General features: G+C 37.7%; 1 protein-coding gene across 2 annotated transcripts in view; it reads right to left on the bottom strand.

Moving 5' to 3' along the window:
- The window catches only part of arfgef3 (ARFGEF family member 3), a 159,728-nt gene that overhangs the window by 40,858 nt on the left and 99,450 nt on the right, over nt 1-19,420 (bottom strand). For both annotated transcript variants that reach the window (XM_065249244.2, XM_065249251.2), the window contains exons 27-28: nt 16,950-17,078; nt 11,356-11,532 (exon numbers count right to left, since the gene is read on the bottom strand). In XM_065249244.2, the coding sequence (XP_065105316.1) occupies nt 11,356-11,532; nt 16,950-17,078 (306 nt within the window). The remainder of the gene's footprint in view (nt 1-11,355; nt 11,533-16,949; nt 17,079-19,420) is intronic.

The raw sequence follows: 19,420 nt of genomic DNA, 5'->3' as shown, positions 1-19,420 counted from the left end.
TAATCAAGCAGACCTGAACAAACTAATAAAGGTTTATAAAGTCACCTGAAACTACAGGTAGCCAAGGTTTTATAAGGGTTGGAGCTAAAATATGCAGGACATCGGCACTCCAAGACTGTTGTTGCCTACCCCAGGCCCTAGTGCATCCCAAATTTTTTAACATTAACATTTTAATATAACATTATAGTTATTATGGCCTTTAGAAACATTTTTTTAGAGGACATAGGGTAGTGCACAAAAGGCCCCTGTGGCGCGGCCTAGGCTTTTTACCGTACTGACATTTTTTCCTTACATTACTTTTACTTTTATACTTTAAGTAGTTTTGAAACCAGTACTTTTTCACTTTTACTTGAGTAAAAAGCTTGAGTTGATACTTCAACTTCTAAAAAAAGTCTTTTTAAACCCTAGTATCTATACTTCTACTTGAGTAATGAATATGAATACTTTTGACACCACTGCAACTATCCAATGAGACATCCTCTGCTTAGTGACAGCTTTCCCTCTCTGCTGACCACCATAACAGACAAATAGCTGGTCTGAGGTCCTGAGGCTTTGCGTGCAATCCACGTAGAGTCGCAGTCCGCGTACGGGGCACAACAAAGCCATGGTTGGGTCTGCCTCCTCCGGGGGCAGCGCTTGCAAGCTCACCACCTGATCTCTGAAGGGAGTGGTGGGAACTTTGGGCACGTAGCCTGGCCTGGGTCTAAGTGTTATGCTCGAGACAGCAGGACCAAACTGAAGGCACGAATCGTCAACAGAGAATGCATGTAGGTCCCCTACTCTCTTCACGGAGGCCAATGCTAGCAGGGTCAGAGTTTTCATTGATAAAAACTTAAAGAGGCCCTTCCACATAAAACCGTTTTTTACTTGTATTTTTTGATATGTGTTAGGTCCATATGTGTTTGTGTTGTGTCGTGAATGTGAAAATTAACTTCCACCTCCTCTGTCAGCTCTAGCCACTGAAAAGAAATAAGCGGAGAAATCAGGTCAGTTAGAAAAGCTTATCAGTGTGACTTGGAACTGATCGAGGTGATTACTATTCATGAGCTCTTTAACTTGAGACCGCGCCCACATATTACGTGTATTTGAGTTAGTTTTCATAACAAGCTACAGCAAGGATGGCTAAACGTCAACCGTACCGTATTCGGGCCATTGTTTTTCGTCGAGACATCATTTCTATTAAACGAGGGAATCATAACAGTTGCTACATGTTTGGATGTTCAGAAGAACGCTGGATTTGAAGAGAGACTGTGATTAAAAAGCAATACTCCTCCATCAATATTGGATCCGGACAGAATGGCGCAGCTAATGTGAGTAAAACACTTAGGGCCCTATCTTGCACCCAGCGCAATTGACTTTGTCAGTGACGCATGTATCATTCGTATTTTGCGCCGGCGCACAGCGGGGTTTTTCCCTCCACAGATGCACGTCAGCAAACTAGGGAATGAACTTGCGCTCCCTGGGCGGTTCAGCGCAAAAAGGAGGCGTGTTGCGGCGCAAACCATCTCTTATGCTATTTTGCAGTTTCAAAAAACAATTGCGCTACTAACCAAAAAAAACTAGTTTAAAGTCAGTGGCGCGTTGCGCGTGGTTCATTATGCTATTTTAAGGGCGCGTGCTTGACCATAATGTATAGCGTGCACAACGCGCATACACTTTGCTTATCTAATCTACACAGATGCAACAGTTATTTTTGCAAATCATAAATTGTTACACTTAAAAATATTAATACACGAGATAAGGGGAATCATAGTGGTGAGCATTGTGGTGATAGTTTTTATTTATTCTCATGCAAATAACGATTAAAATATTTTCAGAACTTTGTTGTGTGGCTGTATTACGTTTATTTTATGTGAATAATAGTTAAAATGTTTTCATAAGAAACCTTAATGTATATGAACTTGATTTGTAAGAGTACTTTGGGGTTGGACCTTGCTTGCGTTTCTTGGGTCCGATTTCAAAGCCCCCAAACCCTTTCAGCGGTGAGGGTGGACGCAGCGATGTCCTCTGCTGGCGTCAAGTCCTGAGGCAGATCCACCTCCCGTTACACGGCGTGCCCGATTTATGCTGGCAAGCGTGGGATTCCCCCGTACAAGAACGTCGGTCTCCTCGGCTGTGAACCGCTCCTGGCGTGCGCCTGGTAAATCCGTCATAATAATAGCAACCCGCCATGGAACTTGCGCCCTTGCGTTTAAAGGGAATGTTGGCTAGCGTTCTGATTGGTTTATTTGACGTTACGCCCAAACCACACCTATGAATAATGAACCTACTTTAGACCAACCCCTTATTGATTTGCGCCCGGCGCAAGAGTTATTTCTCACGCCGGGAAAATAGCAACAGCGCCCAAGATCCGCCCACAAACTCACTTGCGCGTTGCGCTTCGCACTTGCGTTTCAGATCGTTAAAATAGAGCCCTTAGTCTTATGTGTCACTGTGGTGGCTGGTGTTTTCTCTTCCGAGGGACGCGAATTCATGCTGCACACACGTTGAAAGGGTTTATGATAAAAGATACGCGTGTGTGTGTGAGTAAAACACTTTAGTACTATGTGTCACTGTGGCGGCCGGTGTTTTCTCTTCCGAGGGATGCGAATTCATGCTGCACACGCTTTGAAAGGGTTTATGATAAAAGACACACGTGTTTGTGTGAGTAAAACACTTAAGTACTATGTGTTATCAGTTGCGGCTGGGATTTCTCTTCAGAGGGACGCGATTCACGCGAATTCATGATGTACACGCATCGAATGTGATAAAAGACACATGTGTGTGTTTGTGCGTTCGTTACACGCGCGTCGAAGGGTTTATGTAAAAGACGCGTGTGTGTGTGTGTGTTTGTGTGTGTGTTTTTGTGCGTGGGTTTACGATAAAAGACGCGTGTGTGTGTCAAAAGGGTTTATGATAAAATATGCGTGTGTAAGAAAGACACTGTGTCTTAAGACACTCACTTAACATTAAACTGATTACACATGAGATTAAATTTAAAGTTAGTTTGAACGAAAAACTGTTATCCAATCATAGCGGTGGGGGTTTACTTCCAAGTCGTCAATGCAGTCCGCCCATTAAAACGGATCATTTCTCTAACCAGCCTCAAAATCAGGGTACAAAATGGCCTATTACTTATTGCTTTTGATGTTTTTGGATGTAAAAACCATGCAAACGTCATGAGTAGACCTCAGACAACAGTATAAAGCAATAAAAATGACAGAGGAAGGGCACCTTTAAGACTCGCAGACTGCAGAGGCTCGAATGGGGGTCCCTGCAGGGCTTTCAGCACCATGGACAGGTCCCAAGGAGGAATAGAGGGAGGGCGCGAAGGGTTCAGCCTTCGAGCGCCTCTTAAAAACCTGGGTGAACGCATAGCCGTCTTTCCATTGTTCTTTGTATGCTCTATTTTCGCTGTCAACTTGCCTCTTTAGACTCTTTGATAGTGCCATTTACTCTCACCAGCTAGCTTAAATGCTAACATCACTTTGCACATGACGTAATTGCATACATCAATCATGCAAACAATAAAAAAAGCAGTTTAGTACAAGAAGTTGCCAATGAATAATAAGTTAGACTTCATTGTGCAACAATTAATTAAAAGTGATACACATTTATTATTCAAAATGTAGAAAGAGGTAATATTCGTTAAGTTCAAACAAGCCATTAATGGTATTATAAAATTTTTACTCTTACTCTTAGTTTTACTTTTTGAGTCCATTTTTTTGTAAATATATTTCTAAAGGTGCTATAAAACATTAATTATTAAGATTATTAAATTATTAACGCGTTAAAATCAGTTAGTCAGACCACCACCACTGTGGCCGGGCTTGATACGCTGGCACAAAGTTTGTATTCAGTGCTGTGAGGACCTTGGTAACGATGGTCTGCGAGAGTCTTTCGAAAGAAATTCCTCATCAGAAATTTATCATCAAATACATTGATGTATTTACATTTAAATGCACAAAGTGACTGAATATGTTCAGTCTGATGGTTTACTTCGTGGCATAAAGTAAATGATGTTTAACAAAAAATGTTTAACAAAAATATTAGTATATGCTTAATTTTGCAAATTAATAAGTAGGGTGTGATTAATCTGAAAATATATTTAAGTACAGTACAGTTTTCTATTTAACTTTTGGGCATATATTAATTTAATCATTATCATCTTATTTAAGTTTTATTTACTTGTTAGCACAGTGCAGCGTTAATGTTCAAACTCTGTAATGGTTGGCTGACAATAATAAATATTTATATAAGGAATAATGTGTGTATTCTGTGTTATGTATTCTTATTAGCAATAAAACACTGTTTTTGAGCTGTGCATAGCTCTGAATAGTTATGCGGCTTTCACATAGGATGCGGTGTGCGCTGCGCTATGAAACCCATTCATTTCAATGGCTTGCCCCGTGCGAGGGCAGTTTTTTGTTGCGTCGAGGAAAGCGTCAAAGTCAAAATTCAAAATAGTTAAATTTTTGCGCTGCGCTTTGTGACGAGTACCCGCGTGGCCAATAGAAACGGGGCATCCAAACAAGCAAAATGGACGAAAAGTTGACAAGATTATGCTCCTACAGAGACATCGGAAGGAAAGCCGTGTCATGGAAATACGTAGCAATTCAAGTTGGCATGTCAGGTGTGTTTTAAGTCAAGAAGCTTGTTATGGGTAGGCAGCTTAAAGTTACGTGAAATGGAGACGGGCAACATCAGTCTCTGAATTCCTCATCGACTATTTAACGCAAATAAAAACACTGTAGTAATTTATTGAAAACCCCGCCTACTTTGGTCTGGCCATCAGAGCACAAATCGCTTGGCTGCGCTGAACACAGCAGCGAGTGCGGCACACACCGCATCCTATGTGAAAGCCGCATAGCATAAGGCCTATTACACTTCTGGATTTTAACGTTGGTCATTGGTGGTACTTGAAGAGCCAAATATTTTCCGAGGTGGTACTTGATGTAAAAAGTTTGAGAACCACTGGTCTATACTACATAGTTTGTATACACCATTTTAGGCAAACAATTAATTTTAAGAATAAAGTGCAGATGCGGCTTAAAAATAATATTTTAATGCACTGTAAACGACAAAGTTTGTCCGCAAGCTGCCATCAGGCTTTTGTTGCTTGTGCTAACCGTATACAAACACTTCCTCATTTCACAGTGCAGCTCACTAAGGCAGCCAGATTAGTTAAAAAATGCGCACTTTTTGCAGTTAGGTCTGTTCGAGGTTGGATCGTGTTTTCACCACCAACGAACTGCTCCAGAGTTTGTTTGGAACACCTATTAATGCCGCAATAGCTAGCCTGTCTGGAACCAAGCACATATTAAAACACAACACTATTGGACACTTGCATTCCATGCAAACGGCCCCTACGCTAATAGGATTTTGTTTCTCTCCTCGAACCTGAGGACATTGAGACAAACAGACCCAGTTCCGGCTGCCGTGAAGGTCAACACACAACTGATCTACTGGCCGACCTTCAACGTGATGCCCAGCCGATGCCTGACCAACGACGGAACGCGTTAAATCTCCTTATCTGTTTACATCCCATATAAATAAATAAATAAATATAAATATATATCAAGGGTAGTCAGTATCCCGGGGAGTCAGCCGACATTGGCTTAACTTAGCACCCTCTTGTATACGAGACATTATTAATACGCTCGCTTGTATAGTTTATTCATAGCCGCTGTATTTTGCTACTTATATTGTCTGTCGATTTTTCTGTGTTTTCCCCTGCTTCTATTAATGTAAAGCTGCTTTGAAATAATAACCAATTGTGAAAAGCGCTATATAACTAAAATTGAATTGAATTGAACCTTGAATTTGATTGCTGCATTTTCACCTGCAAAATGAAGCGCCCCAAGTCTACTTTTATTTGTGTATATTCACAATAACAACAAATCTTTGTGTTTTTGTCAAATAGAGAAACTATATATGTTGCTCTTACAGACTTCTCTGTCTCCGCCAGCTTTTCTCAAAACACGTTACAAAAATCAATCAAAACTCAAACACAAACATAATATATATATATATATATATATATATATATATATATATATATATATATATATATATATATATATATATATATATATATATATATATATATATATATATATAAAAAAACCTTGAAATGTCAACTTTTAAACAAACTAATTATAATCGAAAACAAATATTGCCTGTTTATATAATCTGTATTGAAGTAAAGAGAGTACTGTTTTTTCTGGCTGATCTCATTATCTGTAATGAGGTACTGGGGAACCAGCAGGGAACGTTAGGGTATCTGTTCTGGGAACTTTCTGGGACCCATGAGCTAACATTCCCAGAACGTTCTGGGAACCAAAAATTGTTAGCTGGGTAGTTTCCATACATTGCACTATTGTTTAGGAGGAGAGGCGAGTACTTGGCATATGGACGCAATGCCATATCCAACGTGTTTTTAAACAGTTTATACGCGCTTACAGAAACACACGCATTAAAACATTGATAAAAACAGAAGCTAGACAATCAGTCGATGTGCATCTGAAAACAGTCATCTAAAAAACAGCTTTTTATATAACTAAGGTTAATCACTGCAGATGTTTATTTTAATTATTTATATATTTTATTGTTAACCATTTTAATATTAAACTACAAGCCAAACATTTTCTCTTTAAGTCTCCTCAAATTTATTCTAACACAACATTCCTCATTGAGGCATTAGGGAGTTGGGTCTTTATCTCCTCAGGTGTGAATGAGATATTGTGTTATGTGATATTAGCCACTAATACAGTGTTATGTGATATTAGCCATTAATAGGTTTAAAGCAACCAAAAAGGCCAAATTTAAGAGCATGTCAAAACCTCTGCCAGTGTTCTAAAATGGTCGGACCCCAGGGGGTTAAACACATTTCAGTAAGCATACTTTGCCTGTGTTATTTTACATGATTACACATAACTTACCATTGTTGTTACCAACATCTAGGGGTGTGCCGGTTTCAGAATTGGTGATGACGGTTATGACGTGAGTCAAATGTGACGGTTCATAACATAACCATCGGTTGGATTGACGCGAAAGTGCCATTTTACCATAAAGTCATGAATGTGATGTGATGGCAAGTGTGTTTTAAACAATAATGACAGAAAGCAATGAAATATTTAAAAAACACACTGTTGCCAGAAGACTGCGCTGTCACTCTCTGCCCAGCATAAATTAATCCACTATCTATCATCTATCTTAATAATCTTCAGAGAAACAGATTTGTGCCATGGGCTTTTTATGTCTGTAATTGTGTCTATATCTGTCATTACACGGACCAGAACAGCATGAAAACAATGTGGATTAAAAAGCGTCTTGAAGAGGTTTTGCTCATAAATGCATCCATGCAAACGCAGCCAATGTAAAAGCACAATGGCCACACGCAGCAAATGCTCTCCACCGACGCGCTGCTCAGTGCTCACACTTGCGATGTGAAACCGCCGTTTGAATAAACTAGACACGGATTAGCTACTTGCTCTACTTTTATTTAAAATTAACAGCAAAGACAACTAGCAGTGAATGTGCTTTCAGGAGAGTTAGTAGATAAGCATGGGAGGATTTGAAATGTATGGTAACTAACCCATACTTGGAATTTGACCTCTACATTTAACCCATCCAGTGAATAGTGAACACACGCACTGCAAGTCGTGAACACACAAATACCCAGAGCAGTGGGCAGCTATCCCTGCAGCGACGGGATTAAGGTGCCTTGCTCAAGGGCACCACAGTCGCAACCCACCGGTCATGAGCCTCGAACCGGCAACGCTGGGGTACAAGCCCGGCACTCTAACCACTAGGCTACAACTGCCCCTAAAAGGTGTACTGATGCCTTTCCGCGGTTAAAACAACATTCCTTCTTATGGTCATCTATGTTTATTTGATGCTATAAATTAACTAGAAGGAAGAGATGATTTCAAAGGTGAGACTTTGTTTAATATGTTTAATCTCAAAAGTTTTAGAGAAAGTAAACCTGGTCTGTCCTGTATGTCAGCGTTGTCAGTGTCTGCTGCGCTCTGTATTTTTCACTGCATAAAAACATGGTGGGGCGTGTAACACAGAAGGTAAACAATTGTTTTTAATTAGTATTTAAAAATTCTTTATGTTATTTTTTTATATAAATATTTTATATAACACGGTTTTGGCGGTTATAGAGTTCTAATGACGGTGTTCAACTACAGTATAACCGTCGGTCTCACGGTTCTATAATGACCGTCACACCCCTACCAACATCTGGTAAAAATTTCCTGTCAATAGCACTTTTAGAAATATGTCTTTTGAGAAAATGGTAACTTGTTCTATACTTATTTTACGCACTGTATGATTAATTTTCTGATTAAGTAGATATTTAGTTTACTTTATGGTTTACAAAACAATATGCTTATGAGTTGCGAAGTAGGTCATACTTTTCAAACAGTGATTTAGCTTATTCAGTTAATAATTGTTGAAACATAACTTAGGTAATATTTAATTTAGTTTTTTTCTGCATTATTATTTAGCTTTTCTTGTGCTCCACCTTGTGGGCATTAAGCTCCGTACACAATGCCAGAGGAAGTCAAATAGCATATGGGACATTGCTATTTCTTTTTAATGTTTTTTTTTGCAAAATTGCTTAATACTTAACATTTTGCCTTCTCAGTAAATCACCTGCAGAAATGTTTACTCCCATCAGCGCTTTTCTAAAACTGCACTCTCACATTAATCTACCATGTTTAATAAAACTGGCCCAAAAATTTTTGTGAGAAGCATTACTACAAGTCCTGAAAATGCACAAGTTAATTTCAGCTCAGATCTCAGATGGATTATTTACAGGCCAGGCTCCACGAAGGGGGCAAAAAGGGGAATTGCCCCCTCAGATCTGATTTGTGATTTTAACCTTATCCCCATATGGGTTTTAGAATGTTCAGTGACGTGACATTACTGCCAGATTCAAACATCTTTCGCGTTGGTTGCTTCAAACATTTAAATACACATAAGCACTGGAAAAACAATAACCTACATTTAGTTTGTAAAATACACAGACTAATGTCTGTGGAAGCAGCAATAAAAATCTATTCAAATAAGATAATAATTTGCAAATATTAAATATTATTATATTTGTGTTATTCATAACAGACAAACACAGTGGAAGTAACTATAAAGTTTACTCTATTCAGGGGCGTCATGCACCAATTTTTTTTAAGGGGGCAGAGTGTGCACAGTTCACCGAAATGTGTCCATACACAGACATCAAACGAATTATATTATAGATCTTTCAGTCTTTTCCATGGCACTTACATTTCTAACAATATGAGCGCCGCTGCCTTCATGCAAAAAACTGACTCACTTTCATATCAAATACTATTCAATCGGAATAATGACATTATATTGGTATCATATTTAAAACAGAAACGACATGTTTTATTTATTTAAGTTTTGTTTAATGACTTGTTTAATTGTGTCATTAATGCATTTTGCACAACAACTGCATTATGAAATTAATGTCATTTTAAATCCATAAAGTATATAAACAACGAAAATGACATAAGCTGTGATTGATTTTAATGTTCAATAATGATTTTAAAAAATATGTTTAGATAAAATGATTGGAGGAACGGATTTTTGCATTAAATTTTACCTCATTTGTGAGCAAGCATGTGTAATCCCGCGCCCCCGTGAACTCAGGTGAACTTTGGCGTTGTGCCAAGAAGATGAATCTAGAAATTTCTACTAATATAATGTCGAGACGGTCACATTTTAAACCATACATTTTCTACACAGAGGAGGTTAACTGCACATTAACGTACTGGGGTTTGAAAATGTTGTGAGCGTTTCTTGCACGTTTTAATTCATCAGATAACCAAATGCAGCAGCAACGTGAAAGCTCATGGGCGCGGTCACGCTGATGACGTCTGCGGCTGCTCTGACTGGAGCGCCTGCCGCCAGAAAGTAATGTAACATGTTCAAAACACTATCAAAACGGCAAAAATCTCTGAAAAGTGACAAGGATGCAGCACAGAATTCATAATATTGTGCATATTAAACAGATTAAAAGACAAGTTACCGATTGATGGACGCTTGTTTGATTTTCAGGTTGCATTCAAAATCCATTTGGCTCAAAAAACCAAGGGGGCACGTGCCCCCTCAGTTTGAATGGGCATGACGCCTCTGACTCTATTGTTATAAAGGTTATAATGATAACTGTTTGAAAGATTAGGATGGGCACCTGTCAATCAGAACGTGCTCTTAAACAGGAAATAATATATATAATAATTTGTGCATCTTTGAATAACTGTAAGAATACATTTCCTTTAAATATATTTTTGTCATATAAAGTTTTGAGAGTTAATAATGTTTTTCCACTTTTATTGTTTATTTAGACTTGTTAGTGCGGTTAACAGCGTGTTTGGCGCATTTACCTCAGAGTTTATTTCAGTAATATTGCTGTTTTTCCGGTAATAATAATAATAAAATGTACATGTCAATCCTGCTTCCTTGTCTGTTTATTAAATTCATTATGCTGTTATGTTAAGTTATATGTGGATATGTATTGCCATAATGAGATGTTCATTGCCGTTATATGAATACTCTCCTCTATTATTGAAATCATATGCGGAATAATGTGTTCAACTTTGAATAACTGTAAGAATAGTTTTTGAGAAATCATAATGTTGTGAGGATATTTATTGCCATATGAGACGTTTATTGCCGTTGAATACTCTCGTCTATAATATGGAATCACATAGGAAATATATAATGTGCTATACTGAACAGTTACCATGCAAATTTTTATTTATGAAATATAAACCTTTGCAAATCTGCTGATTTGATCCATTCGTGTCCTGACCACCAGGCTAGAGATTTTAAACATCCTTAATCCACACTTCTAGTCTATCAAGTAATATCTCAGGATCTATCATCATACGCTGTTTAAATTTTGCTAGTCAGTTTCTGGTTACCTGTGCAGTTGCATATGGAGTGTTTATGGAGCGCTGCATTAAAAAATATGTCGTTCCAAAGCGAGATCTCAGTGTGTATTATTCATTGATGGTATAAAGTTAAGCCCCCTCAACAATTTCACATGCACCCTCATTCATTTCATCCTGCAGCAGGGCCTGATTATTTATCAACAAATCACGTGTCAAACTCTGTGTGGATGACTGACCTCCTTATCAGATTAGCACAAATAAATTCTTGGTCCTCGTCTGATAAATAATTTATTTTAAAGAGTAGCTGTTATGGCTTGTCTACTTTGGCTTTAGTTTTTTGTCAGTTTCGCCTTGACGTTTTCACTTCACTCAGCATGACTTGTACTTCATTGTTTTATTATGTCTAAAATGACAATACTGAGTTTGTTTGTCTGTGTAACAGACTGAGCTTTACCTGAATGAACGAAGCTCTGAATATGTTCCACCACCAGCTCACAGGACAGTCCAGTAGCATGCTTGAAGTTTGCTGCGGCGATGTCCCAGTATGAGTGGTCACCATGACTACGCTGTAGCCATAGCGACATGACTGGAAGGAGGAGCTGGATGACAGAGAAGATGGCGAATCCGGGCCCTATAGAAAACAATGATTACATAAGTAATAGAGCTGTGATGATTAATCGTGCATATGCCTGTTTTCTCAATGAAGGAATTTTAATGAATTACGGTGAAATGCCACCACATCCAAAAGCCAGAGGCACTCTCGTGCAGAGACGCCATTTGTGCCACAGAAGAAGTACCATTACAAACGCTATTCCAGGAAATGAATAGAGGCATAATTTGTAGCACTGTTCTTCAAATTGTTTCAGGTATTTTCATGATAATAAAGAATATTTTGAATGATTGTGTTTAATGACGATTTTTAGATCAATAAGGACTTACTAGTGATCAAAGAAAGCACAGAATCGGAGCCTTGTGATTCAGCATCGATCTCATTCAGGTATTTTTAATGGGGAATGCGATGTATCGTCCCAGCCCTAATAAGTAATGAAACCTGAGGGAAAAAATTGGACCAAAGGACCAAATGCTGAACTGTATACCTGTCACACACAAAATGTAATATTGGCTTGTGTAATAGCTTATTAAAAAATAAATAACTTGCATTGTTATATTAAGTAGAGCATGATCTCATAAATCTCATAAAAAATTTAATGTGTGACGAGAACTTTTTAAATATGTTTAAAAAATGTGTGTGGTGATAGAAAACACCGGGTGGTGGGGAAATGACAATGAATTAATGTGAACATAGAGAAACAGTAGAGATATTCCTTGGAAAAATTCTTAAACTCATCACAGTCATTAAACAAAAATCACAAAGTCATTAAACATAACTACGCTGTTTTTTTAGTGTAGTGCTGAGTTTGAGTCTCCTCTGTACCCCACCCACTTCCAATAAAACATATTCCATCAGCAACAAATTTTCTACACCACAAACCTCAGGACACATTACACTCATATGCGACATCTCTTTTTTTCTTCACTGACTGACACTGAAGTTACTAAGGGTGCAGTTTATGTGCGTTTGACTTAAAAGCCTGGTACTTTTGAATCACACATATCATCAACACCTCCCTGCTCACCAGCACATTTCCATCTACTTTTAAGCAGGTCCTGGTCACTCCATTGCTTAAAAAAACCACACTGAACCCCTTGCTCGGGGACAGTTATAGACCTGTCTCACTCATTCTGTTAATTGCGAAAACACTTGAAAGAGCAATTTTTTAACCAGGTATCTTCCTTTCTATCACTGAACAACCTACTTAATGACAAGCAGTAAGGCTTTAAATGCAACCACTCCACTCAAAGTTTTTTAAGATTGTATACTATGTTTATAGATTATTACTTTACATTTGATTTTTTTGTTTTACTTTACATTACGTCATGATTGTAAGAAAACATCCACAATAAAATATCAATTATAAATAGTAATAGACAAATGTTTACAGTACTGTAATATTTGAAAATCTTTCTAAATCCAAAAGGTTTATTAAAGTTGTCTTAGGACAAGGGGGGTATTGGACAACGTTTACTAATTTTTATATGCTTTGTGATTGCTGTGGTTTTCAGGACATGAGTGCATGAAGAATATTTAACATTGCTTTTATTAAAACAACAAAGTGACGTTCTTGCCAACTTTTTTGTAATTAAGATTATTGTGCATGCAATGCGCATTTATACTAAGTGCAACAGAGAATTTAGTGTGAGCATAATACACGTGACTCTGCCTGTAAAAACCCTGTAGTATTTTTTTATTTTATACACAAAATCATCCTAACATAATGAAAGGCTTAAATAATGTGACTTAACCGGATTCTTAATTCGCGCAGATATATTTCTTGTGTGATTGTTCTTGTGGAGATATTTCTTGTGAGATAATGTTGCAGCACAACGCGTTGCATTTATATTTTGGGTGCATCTCATTGCTTTTACATGAAATATTTGGTAAAACATGATACAATTATTTTTATTATGCATTTTGTTCAGTTTTGCTTTTACAAAATGTTCATTTTTTTTATATAATTAATTTAACCTGTGTAACGACTGATCAGACACACAATAACTTATAAGTAACAAAAGTAATAAGCTACTTTTGCGATACTTTTTCTTACTTGGCTGAGGCTTGATCTCTTTCAGGTCTTGCAGGTGTTTTTTATGACTGAGAAGTTCTGTATTCAGAAACAGTGTTGGGCAAGTTACTTCCAAAGTGTAATACATTATATATTACAAATTACTGTCATTTGAAAGTAATTAGTTACATTACAATATTACTGACTCTGAACTGTAATGAGTTACACTACTTTTGCGTTACTTTTGAGTTACTTTCATCAAAATAACAGAAGTATGACTAGGCATTATAAAATGTTAAAATGTAGTTTATTGATGCTTATAAATCTAGAAGTTATGTGTTGGCCCTCGAGATTTGAATAGGCACAGTGAAGACTTATGGCAAAAAACAGTAACAATGACTGTCAGAGTCATAAACAAGGACAAATGATTTGGTAAAAGTCTGGTAAATGATGGTAGACATACCAAACACAATAAAGCTAGAGCCCACTATAATGCAACCTATAGACTAATAACATGGCAAGACACGCAACCTCTTTTCATTTCTATTCTTTAATTCACTTTTAATTCAGATTCACAGCACAAACCTGGCATGCACTGGGTTGACACAACTTATCAAAAAGTGCTATTGGAGGATTAGGCCTCAAGGAATACAGCTCATTTCAGTACAATATAAGGATTACATGTAGACTAACATATATAACACAGACAAACAGAGGAACAATGCTTTTTGCCAAACAATGAATATAGGCTCCCATACAAAGGCTGGTAAAAACCAATGTTTAAATGTACTATTTAAATAACCATGTTTAAGTCTACATTAATGTTATGTTGTAGTTTAGGTTGCTGTTTGTAATAAAACTGTAGATAGCATAGGAATAGCCTAGCAATCTATTATGTATAGACCAGTTCAAATGATGTAAACAACACTGGTCCAGAAACACTTCCTGTTACAGTTTGTGACAGTTATTTTTTTATTTCACATATATTATTATCTTTAAGATGTTTGTTTAACTTCAGTTAATTCAGGTTTATATGTTCTGTTGGTTTATTTTATCCCAACGTTTATCTAGTGTTAAAAAACGGAAACAGGAAGTGCTTCTGGACCAGTGTTGTTTACATCTTTTGAAATGGTCTATATGGACTGTAACCATAGCAACGTTAGCTTACCTTGTCATTGCTGGTGTGGTGAAATGGATTTTACTGGCAAGATTTCTAAAAGTCTCTTTACTTCTGAGGTTCAAGCAGCACAGGAGACCGATAGAAACTTTCTGTTGCTTTTACTTAATGCTCTCATTCGCAGAATTTTGCGTATGCGGCGTTACCGGACCTGATTGCGACCACTTTAGTCAATGCTTATACAGCCGCGGACTTCCCAGATTCGGCTCTTTAAAGAGTAACTAAACCCTAAACCAACTTTTTTTAGTTAATGATCTGTAAGAATGATGCTTTATTAGTGCTGTTCATTGATTTTAGTAAGTTTTTTGACATTTAGATATAAAGTGTTTCAATACTGCAATATATGGTGTAAAAACGTCTGAGTGCTGCCCTCTTCAGGTTGAACGGTGGCTATTGCAGTTGAATTTTCCTATTGGATGTTGGGTCCAAAAAATGACTCGTGACGTAAGCAGTTTCAAGCTCACCACGCCCTTGTTACGATCTCACCACACACTTGGTACGAGCTTAGTTCGTCCCCTCTATCTCCGTTGGGATCTGCCCACTTTTCTTGCATTTTTCAAATATTGCCAGTGGGTGGAGTCAGGCTCTGACCAGGGGTTTAGTTACTCTTTAAGAAACGCGTCAAATACAAAATTAAAGTAAAAATGAAAATGCTGCATACAGCACCTGGAAACAAACATACGCTGCGTCCCAAACCGCCTACTTCCATACTATATAGTAGGCAAAAAGTACGAGAAGTAGTGCTGGTCGCGCGCATAGTAGCTGGTCGCGCGCATTGGTCAAAAATAAAACAATTAAAATAACACGTCTATTTTTGAAATGCATTGTTGTAACGCGCTCGTTACTAAGACTGTAACGAGTAAAATATTACCAAAATGTTATTAGTAATGCGTTATATTACTGCGTTACAGCAAAAACTAATATATTACTGTAATATATTATATTTTGTAATGCGTTTTTCCATCGCAAAAATGTCGAGCTCTGGCCTGCCATCTCCGTTTTTGATTCAAACTGTTTCCACTAAGGTGCGCACACATAAGAGTGTGTAATTCTATGTGACTACGTTCAGTTTAATTCAGTACATTGTTTTTGATCAAATGAATTAAACTGAAAAGTAACTCACATTACTTTTTTTAAAAGTAACTGAAATATTAATGTGTACGTTTATAATGTAATGCGTTACTTTACTCGTTACTTCAGAAAAGTAATATTATTACTTTTTCACGTTACTTGTAATGTGTTACCCCAACACTGTCTGTAACACTACCCCCAAACTGCTTTTAACACTCCAAAGCAGAATAGATCTCTCGTGACTATGGCAATACATCAAGATTAGTGTTTTATGACCACAAAAGAATGTGAGAGATTTTCTATTTAATATTTGTATAATGGAAATGTCTTAATCAACTATTTCTAATCTCATCATGGATTATGTATCTTTATTTTCTTGCAGCCACAGATTTCAGATTTTAAAATATTTGCACCTTGATCAAATCCTATCCTAGCTTATTTATTCAACTTTCAGATGATGTATAAACCTAATTTTCAAAAAATTCATCAGTTTTGTTGTCCAGAGTCACATTTAAAGAATCATAATAGAAAGGTCATAATTTTTAAGGTGGTTTTATTGTAAGTTTGACAAAGAAGGAGAAATTTGTCAAAAATTATATGGCTGGTTGACATGAACCGGACAGTCATTATCATAACTCCACCCGTATTGATAAGGTAGTAAAGATATGAACTCCTGTCAGCATTGCATTAAGAGCTGATCTCCTAAATACAATAGGGAGTGTCACATTTCTGTCTGACGTCAGAGGTATTCAGGCCAATCACATAGTACAGGTTAGCTGGCCAATCGGAGGACACTGCGCTTTTCAGAGCGATGAGCTTTGTATAAAATCATTGCGGGTTAGGAAGGCAGGGCATAGAGGAGCAACAATAATGTAGGGAATGTGGAAATTAATGTGTGTTTTGAAGCACAAAGCAAACACACAAAATAACGTTGTTTTTAGCAAAGTCATAGGGGCTCTTTACACTTTGTACAGAGCCCTTCCGAAAGGGAATCATTAGACTTTAATGATTGACCCAAGGCTCTTTTTTTGACAGGTGGGACTTCTCTCAATATAACGGTTGTATTGAGCATTGTACTTTTCACAGTCTTGTTAATATTTACAGTATTTGCCTGTGAGGTCAGAGCTTTTAGGATACACTCTTGTTCTAAAATAGAATAATTATTAGACCTCATACCTGGTATTTTGGTGACCTCACGGAGAAGTTCAAAAAGTAACTCAAGAGTAGGCGCCTGGTGCTGACGGGGACAGTTTGACACAGCTGCCGTCAGCTGCTCCAATAAAAGAATCCATACTTGTATCAGACCTGCACATACATATACAAAAATCACAACACTTTAAGTCTCTCTATATTAAATGGCTGAAAAATACACTAAGGCTGGGCTATACAATAAAATTCCTGGATGGCAACATCCTAGTCAGCAGGGCCTGTCAAGGTTTTTTTGTTTTTTTTTACATTTGTTACGTTGGTGAGTTTATCTTCTCCTTAAATAACACAATACACGTTCCGCATTCTGACACCGCAGCACGCAACCTCTGCCTAGGTTGTACCATGTAAGGCAGTACCATAGAGTTGGTTCGTCCATATCCCGTCTTTCCTAAACTTTTCTCAGGTAGGCTACTGCTGGCGTCTAGCGTTAACTGGGCCGGCCCTACCGTAACGGTACATGTTTTTAGGGAGGATGGGTGGGAAGAAGAGGCCAGGAGGGGCTGAAAAAGCCAGGTTGAAGAAAAGAACACGTTGGAGGAGGACGCTGCCAAATGTGCCAAGCTTACCGATTTATTTTCAAGAGGACCAAAACAAGTGGCAACAGGTAAAGAAAGATAGGCCTAGTAATGATTAGCATAAGCAACTTAATTATTCGGCTTATACCATTGTCAACCTATTCACAAGCAAAATATAAAGTTTAATCAAAATATTAGCCTTTGTGTATCACCCAATACATGGTGATTCAAAGACTTTGCAAAAATTATGCAGTTTAATATTGATAACAAAACTCAAGCTTGATCTGTCTAGCAGTAAAATTATTTTTTATTATTATTTTATTTTTATTACTAATTATTTTTTGTAGTGAATAAGTATATTATTATTTAATTATTATTTAACTTTTAAGTTATTTGTTGAACCATGGTATTAATAAAAACTACACAAAAGTAAGAGCTGAACTGTTCATTTATCCAATTTCGGCAAAAGTGCTAATTTGGAATTCCACCATTGTACTTATAGGGTATGCCGGTCTTGTGCCTGGAACGCCTGGGCTGAAAAGTGTCCCCACTATGGCCCTGCTAGTCAGTTTAGTGAAACCCCAATTAAATGCAATGTTAAACAATATAACAAAGGGCTCTGGAATGCTTGATTCTGATTCTGACAACGTTTTAATTTCCGAGATAAAAAAATATATAAAATTAATAGCACATCCTCATCTGGGTACTGCAAGTCATAGTGACAGGTGTGGTTTAATACAAAAAAATTCAGCATAAATATGCATAAATAAAAACATATGATAGGTTTGTAGAAATGATAAAATCAAATGCATGCTTGGCTTGTTTGGACTTTGAAATGTCTGCCTATAGCAGGGGTGTCCAATCCTGCTCCTGGAGGGCTGGTGTCTCTGGTGCAGAGTTTTATTCCAACCCTAATCAAACACCCCTGATCCAGATAATCAAGGTCTTACTAGGCAGACTAGATACTTTGAGGCAGGTGTGTTGAGGGAAGTTTTAGCTAAACTCTGCAGGACACCGGTAGCCTGGGTGCCAGCCGATCTTACCCAACATTTTGAGGACGGGAAGATCGGTCTGGGGTTTCTCCGTTGAGGAGCTACTATGCTAGTCCCAAAGCTGGTCGACCAATCAAATTGTCAGGGTGGGCTATATACGATGATGGACAGATGATCAACAGTAACGTAATCAACCACGTCACCAAAGAGCGCGTGTGTTGAATCTATTTACAGCGAAATGGCTGCCGCTGTAGAATTCAGATGTGTGGATTCTGACATTGAGTCTGTTTTAAAAGATATCGACAGAGCATTGATTTTAAAAGAGGAACAGAGAAACGCGAGCAAGGCATTTGTTGATCGAAAATATGTTTTTGCTGTCCTTCCTACAGGATTCGGCAAAAGTTGGTCGCACTTATGGAGGACAAAGTTAAAGAAGCAACTGAAATGGGTATCACGCCGATGCAACTTGGCGTGCACTACGAGATGGATATAATTAGCGGTCGTTGCCAGCTGCTGAATAAGTGGAGGGACATGCTAGTCTCCGATATTTTTCAAGCCAACGTAATGGGTATCGTCGTGGATGAAGTTCACCTAACGTACAAATGGTAAGAGATTTTCTTACTGTATGACTAAGTAAATTCTTAATGTTGTGATATAATGAAATGTTGTAAACATAGTAGGTGTTGGTGTGCGTTTGCTAGTATAATCACAATGTTAGTGTCATTGTAGTGAAATAACTAGCAGTTCGGTCAGACTGCATAAGACGTCATTTCAACATACGTCACACACTCCGTTGCTCTGATTGCTCATCGGTCTATCCAATTGAGTGCAGAGGCATTTTTCGGTTGAGACACGCCTCATAATCATAGCCCAATGGAGCGGTATCAGACCCAAATTCTGACTAGGACACCGGCCCTCCAGGACAGACTTT

The sequence above is a fragment of the Paramisgurnus dabryanus genome, chromosome 20 (genome assembly GCF_030506205.2).
Source record: "Paramisgurnus dabryanus chromosome 20, PD_genome_1.1, whole genome shotgun sequence".
Lineage (NCBI taxonomy): Eukaryota > Metazoa > Chordata > Actinopteri > Cypriniformes > Cobitidae > Paramisgurnus > Paramisgurnus dabryanus.
The sequence above is the reverse complement of the archived record's forward strand: the minus strand, read 5'-3'. Positions and strand labels throughout refer to the sequence as shown.